At 45.8% G+C, this 15,918-nt stretch overlaps 1 protein-coding gene across 6 annotated transcripts in view; it reads right to left on the bottom strand.

The window, feature by feature from the left end:
- The window catches only part of Cfap61 (cilia and flagella associated protein 61), a 294,575-nt gene that overhangs the window by 11,752 nt on the left and 266,905 nt on the right, over nucleotides 1-15,918 (bottom strand). For all 6 annotated transcript variants that reach the window (XM_031372122.1, XM_031372125.1, XM_031372126.1 and 3 more), the window contains one exon: nucleotides 4,863-4,953. In XM_031372122.1, the coding sequence (XP_031227982.1) occupies nucleotides 4,863-4,953 (91 nt within the window). The remainder of the gene's footprint in view (nucleotides 1-4,862; nucleotides 4,954-15,918) is intronic.

Genomic DNA, 15,918 nt, shown 5'->3' with positions numbered 1-15,918 from the left:
CTTGTTAGAGCACCTGGGAGTGCAGCAGCTTCCTCTGGGTGTTGTGGGACTGGCTGTGGAGCCTAGGCTCAAGGTCTGCTCAGGACATCAGTCCAGAGAGACTGGAAGGAACCCAAGCCACTCTGCTGGCTGAGTTCCTGTGTGCCTGGTCCTGCAGGTCCCAGTTAGTCCTGGTGTTGGGACAGATGTTAGGTCTTCCTCACCTCTGATCCTGAGAGTGTCAGAACACCTGGGAGTGGAGCTTCCTTGGGGTGTTGTGGGACTGGCTGCAGAGCTTGTGCCCAAGGTCCCTCAGGACACCAGCCCAGCCTGACTCAGTAATTTCTAAGTCTGGCCAAAGGCTTAGTATTTTGTTGATCTTTCAAACAACAGCTTCTGTTCTCAATGACTTTAGTATTTTCCTAGTCTCTATTTCACTTTTCTCATCTATATTTCTTAAAAGATCCTTTCTGTCTTTTGGTAATGACTTTAACTTCTCTCTAGTTCCTTGAGGTAATGACACTAGGTTATTATTTAAAATTTCTTGTTTCTATGTTAACAAATACATTTATTTGTGTGTGTGTGTGCATGCATTGTGTGATGTGTGTGTGTGTGTGCGGTGTGTGCAGGTATGTGTGCAGGTTCCTTCTGCAGACATCAGAAAAGGGTGTCAGGCTCCCTGGAGCTGGAGTGACTGTAAGCTGCCTGGCATGGCTGCTGGGAACAGAACTTGGCTCCTCTGGAAGAACAGCAAACACTTACCCATTCTGCTTTCTCTCCAGCCCAACCTTTCCTGTTTAAAAAGTCGTCATTCTGCAAACAGTGCTTTGAGTGGTGTGTTTCCACCTGTGCTCGCTCCATGTATGGCTATAGCATCCCTTCTGGATCCTTCTTTGACCCACTCACAGGTTTCTTGTGAGGGCATTTACTCAACTTCTACAGATTTGTGAAATTCCCAGTTTGCTCTCTGTGCTGGCTCCTAGTTTTACTAGGCAACTGGTTAAATGGTTAATAGTTCACATGATGCGGTGTGGCGATTTTAATGTTTATTGACAGGGTGCTCTGTGGCCTTGAGTGTCCTCTCCTGGAGGATGTTTCTGTGCAGATGAGGAGAAGGTGTTTGCTGGCACTGCTGAGCAGCTGCCCTGTGCACTCGTGCTGGCTCCACGTGGTTCACAGCCCCATGAGCCTCTTCTTTCCCACCTGAAGCCTGTTCTAACCATTGCTCAAAACGATACACTGAAATATGCAATCCTTACTTTATACCCATATGTTCTTTTCAGCCCGTCAACTTGGCTTCAGATATTTGGGGGCTCTTTCATTATAAGGGTGCATCTGCTACTTCCTTGTTAGAGGAATTTGAGGAGTGATTTTTGATGACATAAAATTTGACTATGGCCATGGACTTGTAGGCTCCACTCATAGATAAAATGTGATGTGATGTTGGTGAATTTATCGTTAACAATGGAAACACTGAGGATGCTATACTTAATGTTTGAGATCCTGCACTGTTTTAAAGAAGGGTTAGAAAGGGACAGCAAATGGGCTAAAACATTTTGATGTTTAAGAAAAAGAAGCACTGTTATTCTTTAATGTATCTACTGCTTCCATTTTTCTGTTGTCACACTCAAACAAAATTCCCGCATATCTGCCAGGTCATCATGTGTCCCGTCAGACTCAGGCCTGTAGCTGTCACCCCCACTTCCAGCGGGTGGTGGTGGCATTGGCAGAGGCATCCTTTGCCACCACAGGCTTGCACGCACCCTTTCTATCACACACCCCTTCTGACGATCTTCCAATGTCTGTCTGTCTGTCTGGAGCCTTGTCCTGTGGTATCCGAAGGCTCTCCCCCAAAGCTACCCTAACTTTGAATAGCAGCAGGCCTCATGCCACATACCATCTCTCCCAGTGGCTTTCCTGACTGAAGAACAGAAATGCTAAAAGCAGGACAGTCCCCACTGAGGTTCTTCCCCTAGTCCCTCGTGGAGACAGGCAGCATTCTCTGGCTAGAAACACCATAGGAGTGCTTAGATGCCTTTAGAGTGCATTGGCATAGGCTGAAAAAGACAACCCACTCCTGTCTGAGGAAACCCACTCGCAGCCAATGTCAGGCTGTAGATGAACATTTCAGGGAGCCGTGAGGTTTCCTGTCAAACGTGACACCTGCCACCGAGTTGAACAGCTTCGTTTTCCTTTTCCTTTCTCTTTTTTTCCCAATAATTGATCCAATATTGATGCATCATCATGAGTGCCTAAGTGCATTCCTTGTGTTCAGCATCTGTGGTACTCGATCTTCCTAACACTGACACCATTTAATACAGCTCTTCATGTTGTGGTGACCCCTAACCATGAAATTATTTCCTTACTACCTCATAACTGTAGTTTTGCTACTGTTATGAATCATAATGTAAATACCTAATACGCAAGATCCCCGATCCATGACCCCCAGAGGGGTAGTGATCCATGGGCTGAGACCCACTGCTAAGCAATGGTATAATGACATGGTATCATATGGAATAATTCCACTGTCCAAAGGTACTTTCTGTGCCTCGCCATTCACCCAGCCTTCTCTCACTCCTCAAAATCCTGGAAAATTAACGCTTCAGGAAACTGAATTTTATTAAAGAAAGTACAGTCTGTGGTAACAATTATGCTAAAGTACTTTTTAAAAAAGCACGCTGCTTTCCAGTATTTACCTCAGAAACAGGCCAGTCACAAGAAAACACTACGTATATCCTAAAACCCCTCAGTACCGTGCAAAGCATTAACCAAGGAGCTCAAGAGCGGGGGTGGGGGGGCAGGGGGGACGGGGGTTAGGGAGGCATCGGTGGAGTCACCCGGGATCAGATGAGTCTTTGCTTCAGTGACAGTACTCAGCGGATCACGATGTGAGAGGAAGGACATGTCCAAGGAGTTAAGTAGAGATAGTGAGATATCCCTTCTCTATAGGTATAGAGCTAGGTCTGTAATGATGGTTCAGCTCTCAACCCGAGCTGACCTCCTCCAGGCTCCAGGATGGAGCACAGTGCCTGGGACCTAGACCCATTGCTAGTATATAGTCGGCCCTCCATACCACAGGTTTCACACCAAGAGATCAAACATACTTACAGAAAAAAATGACATCTAGGTTGGCAGTGCTCATGCGATTCCCTCCCTCCCCCCATTATCCCCTAAATGATGTGGTTCAAGCTCTAAGGTATTTTAGTAGGTGATTTAAGTAATCTAGAGGTGATCTAATGTGTGCAGAAGGATGCCTAGGTCCTATGCAAATACTGCTCCATTCTATATGAGGGACTTGAGCTTCTACATGCTTTAGTATCCTTAAGGGGTACTTAAACCAGTCCAGGGAGTGTCTACACCTCCAGTTTGAATGACTTAAGCATTGTCTGACTTTCATATTTACTCACATTGTTTCTCTTTCAAGGCCATTGTGGGGCCGACTGGAATATCCATGCTTATGGGAATTTTGACTCTTTAATGTAAATATCTCCTACTAACATTGACTCCTGGGCTTTTAACTATGAAGACCCTAAAGCGTGCCATTTTGATTTAAACTTTATAGCTATGCTTCCACTCTGAGTCTATTTCAGATTAGTAAATTGCCTACATTTGGGAGCAAGCTCCTGAGGAATTGTATTGGGAATTGAGAGACATGGGAGACAGTGGTTTGAGAATGAGGGTTAAGTCTGATGCTTGTTAGCCAGGTTATTGCATAACTAGCCTATGGTGGATTATTTAACTTCCATTCCTCCACTGGTGGAAGGTCTATGAAACACAGGGTTTGGTTATATTGAGGTGGTGTGACCTGGGGCTAGAACATGGTATGGGTAGCAGAAACGATTTCCTCTAGGCTGTCCAATATGGCAGTTCTGCCATAGAGCCTGCAGGGCTGTGGATGCTTCCAAGTGAAAAAGACAAGAAGGGATATAGGAACTGTCCATTCGGACATCAGAGTGAGGCAGAAACCAGTGAAGGCCCAGATATTCTGTCTCTCTGGATCAAGTGGAGTCTGGGATGGATAATTCACCACCTTGACCATAGACACTAACTTTCCTCAGCTATGCTAAGGGCTTCAGTATCAAGAGAACTGATAGGAAGTTTCACAAATACTTCTTTATTTCCACAGAGGTATTTTCTGAGCATGGTGCCTCTGGGAAAAGAGGCCTAAATTCCAGATGATTCTCTGTCATCTTGATACAGATGTTTTAGTTATAGAATTAGTGTATTCTGACACTGGGGTAAGTTCGCTTCATTTTTTTGTTTTATTTTATTTTTGTGTGTGTGGGGGGGGTGGGGTGGGGTGGAAGGTCTTTGTGACAGAGTCTTGGGTAACTCAGGCAAGTATGGAACTTGCTATGCAGCAGAGAATCATCCTGAACTCCCGAGCCTCCTGCTTCCACTGCCAAAGTGCTGGGATTATAGACACAGTCACACAGACACGTGCACACACACACACACACACACACACACACACACACACACACACACATGCATACACACACACACACATACACATACACACACAACCTCTCAGCAATAACAGACAGAAAACCAAAGAGATGAGACTTCCACTCCTGCCAACAGGTAAAAATAACTCATATCTAGTCTTCAGTCAGCATGGCTAGCTGATCATGAAGATACAGCTACTTGTAAAATAAAAAAAAAATGCAGGAGCAATGTCCAGAAAGGCTTTAAGGAAAGTCACTACCCCTGAAACATTGCTGTCTCCATTTATAGACTCCAGAGTTTATCTAAGGCAGTGCAGAGGGACTAAGAAACCACTATGAGTTGGGAATGTAGGGGAAGAGTCCAAATGACCAACGGCTGTCAACTGCTTACAATTTGCAAGGAATAACACCCACATGTCCACTAATCACGCTTACCTGCTTGGAGATTAAGATTTGGCGCAACTCTTTCTTAAGATCAATAAAACGATCGTGGAAGAGGGCCATGCACCACGGCTCCGTGAAGTAGCTGGTGAGAGAAGAGGAGATTCAGTTAGCCGGCAACCCTCTCATTACCACTAATAAAGTATTTACCTGCTTTTTTTGCCTTGATAAATTACAGTTCTGGCCCCATTGCAATCGTTTGCTCATAAAGAGCCTCGCAGAGCAGCCTGGCCAATCAATGTTTTAAATGGATGTTCCTGATGGAAGGCCAGGTTCCGTAATTACATTTAAAGTGGTTTAATTCAGAGCTGGGGCAGGACCCAGTGAAGAATCCTGATTTTTATCAGAATTTAAAAGCCTGAAGACTTGTAAAGAACGGCGTCTCCATTATCTGCCCTCATTTGAGAAAAACAGATTGCGGGATTGACTGAACTGCTGCATGAACAGATTAAATTTGGGTAGAAAATAACACAAATGTTGTTCATCATTAAGGTTTCTGGATTAATAATGAGCAGAAAGCAGGCCACCTCAGTGTTCCAGCCTGGCTTCTGCACGGCTGGCTGATGCTTAACTGAGCCACTTGCAGGGAAGCTGTGCTCTTGTGTTGAGATTTACAACGAGAGACCTGCAACCTGGTCTCCAAAGGCCAACAGAGCACATTTTACATGGAGAACATGACCCTCCATCATTCCTGGTGATCCCAGACAAAAGTTCTTGGAAAATTGGATACATCCTTGCCATAACCAAGCACCTGTACTGACATGTTAGCCCTTCCTTTACTGTAATATGAAACATCTTGGGGCGGATGACTTAACTTCCTCAGGGTCTGAGCCAGCCTGAGGCCACTGTGTCACTCTTCTCTGGGAATGAGTGTGCCATCTCTGCCACTGTCCACGGGTGCCACGGGTATGCATACAAGAAGAAAAAGTTGGTTTCCAGCCAGAGGAGCAGCAGAGGTAGAGTTCCCCAGGGCTATCACCGGGGTCTGTGCTTTAATTTAGCCTGCGCGGCACCCATCTGTGACGGGGTTCCCTGTTTAATTGCCACCTGTAGTTCATCTATCATTAGCTCTGCTAATACTATCTACCCTTTGTCCCCAATGTTCCTAGCATGCTTCCAGGTACTAGAAAAACTGTAGGGACCCAAAAGACAGACGTCCCTGCCAATGTGGAACTTATATTCTTGAGATGACTAAGGAATGGACAAAAAGGACTTTCTTGAAAAAAAAAAAAAAACTAACTGAAGCAGCAGCAGAGTAGAAACTGTTAGGGAAGAGGGTGATGAAAGGATCAGTTCTGAGGCGGTGGCTTAGTGAGACCCAAGGCAAGGTGGAGGGAGCCGCAGGGTAACCGGAGGGAAAACGCTCCTGTGCAAAGTGTGAACTCCTGGGGGCAGAAAGGGGCCAGGATCACCTGAGACAGTGGGGCAGATAGCCACAAAACTGGGGTGGTGCTTTAGAGGAGATGGATAGATGGGTCACCCCTAGCGGAGGTATCTGGTCACACCCACCATAGCATTATTCCATGGTCGCATAGATCGGCAGCCGCACACAGCAGGCGTCAATCAAGTGAGTGTTCACAGACTCTGTGTACATTGCATTGTGCCTGTTTTTGACTGCTGGCTTTAAATTGTCTTCCATAAATCTACAATGTGATTCTGCTAAAGGAGGCTAAACTCTTTAAAACACCCCCAAGATAGGGTTAGGCATCCTGGGGCAAACCTGCAGTCCCAGCATCTAGGAACCTGAAAAAGGAGATCAGAAATTGTTCAGGGTCAAACTGGGCTGTAATGTGAGTATACAGCCAGCTTGCGCTCCGTACTGAAAATCTGCCTCAAAAGCTGGGACTCAACGGTCACTTATTCTTCACATTTGGGGTGCCAACAGTCACTCACTGCAAACACAAGCCTTTCTGATCAAAGCACAATTAAGAAGGCAGTTTGACACAGTGTCCATCCATCAAATGGAATGACTGACAGCTAATGGATCCTATGAGATAAGAGTCATTCCCTTCAGTGGTATGGTAACTGGCTCAGATTCCACGTAAATAACCCCCTACCCACACTCATACAAACAACCTTGATGGTACTCAGCAGGTTACACACACACACACACACACACACACACATATACACACACACTACATATAGACACACATACAGATACACACACAGACACATACAGAAATGTACAGAGACATACACAGAGACACATAGACACAAATACACAGATACACACAGAGGCACAGACACACACATACACAGATATATACAGAGAGACACAGATATATACACAGAGACAGACACATACAGACATACACACAGATAGGCAGAGAGACACACAGAGACACACACGGAGACACACACAGAGGCACACCCCTCAAAACAACAGACATGAAAGTAGGAGGGAAGCTATTGGAAGGAGGGGTTCAGCAAGAGTGTGGGGAGGAATATAAAAGACAGTAATGAGTGAATGAGCAAAATACACTATACACATGTATGAAATCTTCAAAAAGAATAAAAATCATAAAAAATCAACTTTTAAAAGACATGTTGAAAAAAATGAAAAGTTCACTGCTACATATGGGGTAGGGGAGGAGGCAAGACTGAGGGTATAGATATCAGGAGAACACACGCCTAGCATGTACAAGGCCCTGCATTTGATCCCTAGGGTGAGGGTAAGGGAGGAGGAGGAGGAGAGACTGAGATGGGCAGACAGACAGATAGACAGACAGAGAGACAGACAGGGAAGTGGAGTCTACCTTGTTTGCCTAAACAACCTCCTCAATTACTCAAGGACATCTAAGCCCAAGGAATGGCAGGGCACTGATGGGAAACTTGGCAACTATTCTGAGCCTACGTGCCTGGGCGCACCTCCAGGCGGCTTCCTCAAGGGAGGATGTCTCAGAGGGCTACAGTCTGGTCAGCCTCCCCAGCTGGAAATGCCTTGAAGTTAAGTGTAATATGGGTCTCAGTCAAGACACCAAGCACACTGCCAGGACCCCACCCATCCCCAGTGTAGACGCTACCGAAACTGACATTGCAAATCTCAAACCACTGCCAATCCTTCAGTTAGAGGCCAGGGGACACTTTCTAAACTGTCGCTGTATTTCCTCACATGTTTCCATGGTGGCAGTGTAAGTGCCAACCTTCTTGGCTTAGGAATTTGTGACCTCATCTTCTTTCTCTCACCATTCCTCTCTAGCACAGATTTGTCCTGTCAGTCCTGGTGGTCATCGTCCCTGCCCAGTGCTTGTCCAGCCGTCCTGGGCTACTCTCCTGATACTCACTACCTGCAATAATGAGAGAGTACTGGGGAGAGATTCCACCTCCCTTAGGAATACCCAGACACCCTGGGCTGTGTTCGCCATGGACATGCCCTGTCTTCCCTCCCTACAGTCAGGGAGACATTTCTTTGTTGGTTTGAGGTTGACTTCTGTGTGTCCTGCAGCCAGGGTGTGTGGTGTCCCCAGCAATAGGCTCTTAGCATACAGTTATGGTGGTTAGCCATAAGGACATTAGCAATAGCCTGTGCTTGTTTTCTGGTGCCTCCCTGACCAATAACTGGGAAGTAGCCCATGTCACGTCCAATACTACTATGGGGTTACTTCAGTAGGTGACTAGCTGTTCTGTCTGTGCTGTATACCGTTTAAGTTTGGCAGATGAGTAATGGTCTGAATACAGATAATCCACCCCACGAATGCTACTCTAGTAGCATACAGGCAATTTCATGGCCCTGCAAACCCTCTCTGCTTCTCCTCTCCTTTTTGGCGAACTCTTTTTTTTTTTTTTAAGAGAATTGGACTTTATCAGAGAAAATGAGGGACTGGTAACAATTTTAATAAAATATTTCCAGTATTTTAGAAATAGTCTTTGCCAACAGCAAAATACTACGCTTATCAAACTTGCTAACAGTTCCTAACACACCATGCCACACCACACACACACCAAAACACATACCCATATACAACATGCCACACACACACACACCCCACCCACATTACATATAAACACACACACACAGCACAACAAACATACAACACATACACATGCTACATACCACCACACACACTCAACACACACACTCAGAGGCTGTGAGTTCTGGGTCCCTGCAGCAGCCAGCACAGGGAGCCTCGGATTGGAGCTCCGGGCAAACACTCCTGGTCCAAGATAGATGTCCGACTGTCTCCCTTTTCCGTGGCAAGCTTTAGTTTCAGCCATCCTTTTGTAGGACAGGTGAGGGGGCAGCAGGGTGGTGGGGATGCTGAGCTTGGGGGTTTCCATCGGGAGCACCAGACGAGTGTTGAATTTAACCAGTCTCCTTCTGCAATTGTGATCAGTCAGTCAAAAGAGGATTGTTTCCTTCAGACATAAGGTCATTAGAGAGACTTTTACTTCAAGGTTTCAGTCATGGTGCCCCCTCCCGCAGCGTGCTTTGGTTAACTAACTCCCTTTAGTGGAAAGGGGGATCTTGATGAAGATCCTGCTAAGCCCATCATAACTTGAAAAGACTACAGGCAGGACATGTGTTGAACCACCTAAGCCATGCAGCATGGAGACCCTCTGGAAGGTGCCTAGGGCCAGGGCAAGCTGTTGCTGGCTACCATGGGAAGTCAAGCCCCTTACCACTAGTCTGGGAAAGGATGGAAATGCAATCTATAAGTACAGTTTGTTCTCACTGTAGTTTGCTCTGACCCTTTCTTAAACTGAAAAGAATCTTGAGTTGAGTCACTGTGAGGGCGGGACCCGCCCTACTTACTGAGCCGAGGGCCTGTATCTGTCCTTGTTGCCACCGTGTGCCACAGCCCATTTGCTTTCATGAAGATTTGGGGGGAAAATTTATTTTTCTTTGAATATGGTCGAAAAGAAAAGGTACTGGTGTGTTTTCTAATTTCTACTCAAAAACAGGGAGTGGGAGCATGACAAGGTTGCTCATATCAGGAATTTGGGAGGCCATGAGTTTGAAGTCAACCTGGCCATGTAGTGAGACATCGGCTCAAAGACAAATGGAAACCCAAACTAAGCAACTTACCTACATGCCTACCTCCCTGGAAATCATGGGGAGAGGGCAGAGGGACAAGAGGTAAAAGAGCCCAGATTTGCTAACCCCAGGAGAACATGCAGGGTGGTCACAAACTCCAGAGCTGAATAGGACAGGCAACCTCTGTTTCCTGGCCAGTGCTGGGCTGGGCCTACTACTCTTTAAGCACTAGCATTCTTTGTCACTTGGCTAGCCACACATTCAGACCTAAGAAGGCCTGGGAAATGTCAACTTGTGGAACCTAGCTAACCATTTCTGGTCGATGTGGCCCAATCGTTGAGCCATTGATCTGCCTCATCCTCAGCGCATTGGGTTATTGACGGACACACAGCCACTGGGAGGGACTCTGATCGCCTAAGCTGCCTGCCGCCAGGCTGAGGAAAACGAATCCACACGATCACTGTGGGGAAGTTACACTCACTGCCCTCGGAGAAAAGTACAACACACCTACCTGTGGGGGAACTCCCGGGCCCCAGCAAGCTCCCTTCCCTAGCCTCCCACACAGTTGCAATGCCCGGTGTTAGCCGCTGGGCCTACGTAGAGATCACACTCTCAGAGAATTACCCAGAATCCCTGTCTACTGTCCATTTGGTTTCCTGAGTCTTTAATCTGGTCCAGAAAAACCTTGAGTTTCACCTTAAAAGGTGGTCCTTGGGTTCTAGCCTGGGCTAAAGTTCAGTTGTAGAGGGCTTGCTTAGCATGAGTGAGCCCTGGGTTCAAACCCAGTATAGGGTGAGGGGAGGGAGGAATGGATATGATCCTTGTGGATTCAGCCACTCACCATGATCTCCATGGAGCCAAAGCCAGCTCAAAATTCTGAGCCTTCTTGCCTGTCCTGTCGATGTGAACACAAGAGGCCACTGGGTGACACCGGCTAGCTCTATTTCAGTTCAGTCATTCTCATTTACCAATATCTCCTTTCTTTTTGTTGTAACACTGCCATTTGCAAGCCTGTGTAATACTAGTGAGGCTCTAATCATGCCCAGCCTCAGCCCTTTGAACTTTAAAATGGGTGCAGGGATGGCCCTTCATTCAGAGGCTTGCTGTCAAAAGAGTTCAAGGAGATACACAACATGCAACTCAGGCCTGCCTTGGTGCCCTACCCAGGGCAGGGTTCTGAATAAAACACCCTCCTCACTGCTGTCCCTCCCTGTGGCCTTACTCTACCCATGAGTCTTAGAGGTTGACAATCCCTTCCGGTGTGAGTCTGAAACTGAGGACATTTTTTTTTAAACACTTGCTTTGCTGAAGAAATGCATACTGCCTTCACGCCTAAACATTTTGCTTCTGTTGGCATTTACCTCATGATGTCCCAACCTTTTCGTGCATCAGCAGTGAAGGGAGCTGGGTTTGGTGGGTACCTCTGGTGGCATCTGCAGTCAGGGCAGACACTGGGCTTCATTCAGTTCTAAGTACTTCCCCTCTTATTTTATCTGTGATGTTTCTTTGACCATCTCACATTAGGAGGGGCATTAATATAGCCCGCACTACAATCCAGCAGCCCACGGTTGTCTAGCTACTTAAGTTGATGCTATATAAGCTCAGGCCTAATGGTCTCAGGCGAGGTTGGCATTTAGTTCTGCAGGAAGGGGGATGCTCTTAGGGCTCTGGCCTCCCTTCCTGTCCTTCCCCGCTTACTCTGCTTGTCTTTATAGAAAGCCCAGCTGTTTTCCTCTAATTAGGCCACCGAGGGCCTGGCTAGTATCAGGCCTCACAGCCACTCAGCCTTGTTCCAACCTCAGCCATTTCCTATCTATTTTCTGTAAGGAAAGGAAAAAAGTGTCTGTGTGCACAGAGAGTCCCCCCGCCACCCCCATGAAACTCACAGGACAAGAAGCCAGAGGAATTGCCTTTGGAGAGATCATGGTTGCAAGCCAGTAAACCCCAGAAAGAGGCTTTGTCACCTCTCTGTTCCTTTGGTTAAATTAATTGCTCTCTAAATTTTTGGGAGTACTTAGTAGAAATACCATTAGCCAGTGCAGACAGAATACACTCCACGCTTAAGACATGTTTAAAAGAGTTAAATAACAAATGCACGTTGGACAGAATTTCCTTCCACAATGGGCTTTTAAAAATGATGTGCCCCTGGCTTCCATGGGAGTCTTGCAGATGCAATCAAGGACTCGAAGCATATCTTTCCCATCTTTGTTTCTCATGACTTAGGGTTTGTAGGGTCTAACAATGGAGCATACATGCCTTCTCTTTTCTCTTTTTTTTTTTTCCTGCAGTTCTGAGGACATGCAAACCTTGCACATACTAGGCAAGGACTAAACTCTACCCCTAGGCTGTAAGCATCAAAGTATAACTAGTTCTAATCCTATCTATCGACTCCCATGGTGTGGGTGATGGAGAGGTGAAAAGCTCAAAGCCAACGCTGAAGTGAATAAATGAATGAATGAATGAATGAATGTACACAGAGAGAGGGAAGGAGGGGTATTTCTTCTGTGTGGTCAAATCAAGAATAAGGAAAGCAGGATGAGTAATGGAATTAAGAAAAGAGCCACTATCTAGCCAACAGCACAGTAATACTTGAGTTGGGTTAGAAGTGCTAATCGATGCTCTAACATGGGTGGAAGAAAGTACCTACGATGCTCTCACAGCCTCCAGGCACCGCTGACTAATTACCAAGGCCCAGGAGCACATTTCTGGGAAGCAGCCCTGCTCCGCTGTGACTTGGTTAACAGGAGGAATGAAAAGGCTGCTTCGCATCCTACGGCTCCTAATACAATAGCCAAGGAGGATGCAGGCTCCTTCCAAGGCACACAAGCTGAAAAGAACAGAACACAGCAGACACACTAGAGCAGCAGAAGCTTTACAGGACTGGGGACTTGCAGCTTAAACACACACAGAGACATGCACACGCACATGCACGCACGCACACAGACCCCAACAGGGTCTTACTGCGTAACCCTGTCTGTCCTGGAATTCGCTATGTAGATAAGGCTAGCCTCTAACTCGTGGAGATCTGCCTGCCTTTGTCATCTTAGTGCTTAAAGGTGTGTGTCACCATAACCAGGTGGACTTGTAACTTTTGAAAATGCTGGTCAGGCAAGGAAAGGCTATGGGATCATCCCCAGTTGGAGAAGTTTGAGAACAGATGGCATTCGAGGAGTTCCCAAATGGCATTCTGAGCAAGAGGAATGGCATGAGGACGGCAGTGAGCAAGGTTCAGTGACTGAAGATTCAAGTTTGTTTTCAAGTAAAGCCATTTTCAAACTCTGATAGCTGGGCCAGCAGGATAGCGTAGCAATTTAAAGCACTCACCACCAAGACTGACAACCCAAGTTGGATTCCCAGAATCCTCATGGTGGAAGGAGACTCCCACAGTTGTCCTCTGATTTCCACATGTGTGCTGTGGAACATGCACACCCAGACACACATGCCAACATACAATAAATCAATAAGTAATAAATAAATTCAATAAAAAATAAAGACAATTATGTCAATCATCTAGGGGTATCAAGAATGCCGTCATTCTTAGGGGACAGTGGAGTATTTCGATGCAAAGGATATTGTATAAGTGAGCATTTTCAAGCCGTATGAAAAGGTGGTATCTTTCTATGGAGGTAAATAAGTATGTGTGTATGTATTTGTGTATGTATGTGTGCATGTGTCTATGTGTGTATTGCGTGCATGTATATGTTTGTGTGTGTATGTGTGTATGTATGTATGTATATGTGTATACATGTATATATGTATGTATATGTTTGTGTGTGTATGTGTGTATATATGTATGTATGTGTATGTATATATGTATATGACTCTGTATGTGTATATGTATTATGTATGTATGTGTATGTGTGTACATGTATGTATGTATTATGTATGTATGTGTGTATGCATGTATGTATATGTCCACTTGTGTATGTGTGTGTTTAAAGGGTGTGTGGGAGAGAAAATGATAAAGCATGTGCGATAAGATGTTTATATTTAGGGAATCTAAGTGAAGGCCTAATCTGTTCTTTATTCCATTTCTGTCACCTTTTGGAAGCCTGATATTACTAGGGAACACAAGTGAAGGCAAGCACTAGGTATTTTGTTTCTTCATTGCATTACACTTAGTGAAGAGGTGGCCACAGATCCAAGCTTTCAAGCCTGTGTTCAGTGGACTTCAGTGTCTGGGCCAGGTTTGTGAGGGCACCACAGTTAGGGCTTACAGTGTGTGCACAGAAACAGGTTAACTGAGGAAATGGCAAAGGTGAGATGGCCACTGATCACTGAAGGAACACTCTTCACTCTCAGTGAGAGGACAGTCTCCGTTCCCATAAAATACAGAGCTCTTTCTTTAGAACCCAAAGAGATCTGAGACTACACTGGAGAACTCTCTTTTAAAGAAAAGACTGGGGTCTAGAGCAACTACCCAGACCTAGATGGTCTGTCAGGGGGGCCTCAAGCCACTAGGCTGCTCTAATGTCTATGCTCTGTGGAATATACTGCAGGCATAGAATGCATGCTCTGCATATTGACAGAGTCAGACAAAGGAGGGAAATAAGATAACATCTAATTGATATTTGTTTGTAGTTGGGTAATAAAAGGACAATCATTTTGACTGAAATTGGGTTAAATAAAAATATTTTATTAATTTCCTCTGTCCCTCTGGTCCCCACTTCTCCTCCCTTCCAGCAGTCCTGGCAGAAGGAGTGTGCCTCATGCCAGATAGTCAAGGTCTACTTCTGAGTCATACCCTGGCCCTCATCTGCTTCTTTTAATACTTTCTACAAAGTTGGTGATCAGAGTCTTGCTTCATTTCTTCTGCATGGCACTGATATAGATTAATTTTTTTAAAGTCTGTATTTGTTGAATTGCCACTGAGAAAAGTATTTCAGGTATAAGGATGAAGATGCTTAGGTCCATGCAGAGCAGCTATCCACAAGGAAAGTGACGACGTAAAAGACCATCACAGTCTGGAAGGAGAAGCCTGGAAGGAGTGAATGTCCAACAAGGGGGTTCAGGTCAGAAGGAATGGCATGTGGATACCCACAGTGATGTATGTGATGGATGCTGGGAAGGAGAAATGATCTGAAGCTTTAGTGCCCAGCCAGATGCAAGGCAAGATGCAGTGGCTCTGGATAGACTCTAGATATCCACCTGTGGAAGATTATGGAGAGCTCTAACAAGTGTGCTATAGACTGTCTACTGATGTTCAAGAGAAGATACTCTGGAGGCAGCATGAAGGATGAGACAGAATGGAGTAAGGGCAGAAGTGAAGGGACATGCTGACTGTGGCTGTACAGGATAGGAGGAAATCCTGGGCAGTAGAGCAGAGCACCTCTGCTATCCTAGCCCCTCAGTAGGTGGTTGGTTGGTTTGTGAGTTGCTGGACTGAAGAAGAGAGATGTTACAGACATGCTCAGCTTCCTGCCTTAGGAGAGGGAAGGCAGTGGGAATATAGGTTGGAAAAGTGGATAATGGGAGAAGAGAGGTGATGAGTCCATTCCTCCTTAAAGACGGTGTGGAGGTACCTACAGCACTATTATATTGGTCTCAGATTTCAGGGTTCAAGAGGGACAAGTTGTCCTTTTAAATAATAGACTTATTAAAAGAGTTATTAACTCCTTAGACAGGCAAGATGATGGGGGTTCTGAAGAGTCCAGGCCTGTGAGCTGAAATGGGGTCCCCTTTTACAGGTTTCAGAGGGGTTATCTCATGCCATATGGTTGATGAGTAGACCGTAATATGTACTTAGCATCACATTTCTTCTGATTCCCAGACAGCAAGAGAAGGGAATTGGTAATTAGTTAGGAGTACTAAAAGGTTTGGTAATTAGTTAATGGCTTACTTTAGTTTCCTGAAGCCCATGAGAGTGTAGTTAGAGTTTAGTTATCTTCTTTTGTAGAACTGAGGATTGCAGAGCCACAGCAGCCAAAACAGACACAGCAGCCACAGCAGCCACAGCAGCCACATCTACAACAGCCACAGCAGCCACAGCAGCCACATCTACAACATCCACAGCACCCACAGTATCCACAGCATCCACAACATCCACAGCAGCCACAGCATCCACAGCATCCA

This window comes from Mastomys coucha, unplaced genomic scaffold (genome assembly GCF_008632895.1).
Source record: "Mastomys coucha isolate ucsf_1 unplaced genomic scaffold, UCSF_Mcou_1 pScaffold15, whole genome shotgun sequence".
NCBI lineage: Eukaryota > Metazoa > Chordata > Mammalia > Rodentia > Muridae > Mastomys > Mastomys coucha.
The sequence above is the reverse complement of the archived record's forward strand: the minus strand, read 5'-3'. Positions and strand labels throughout refer to the sequence as shown.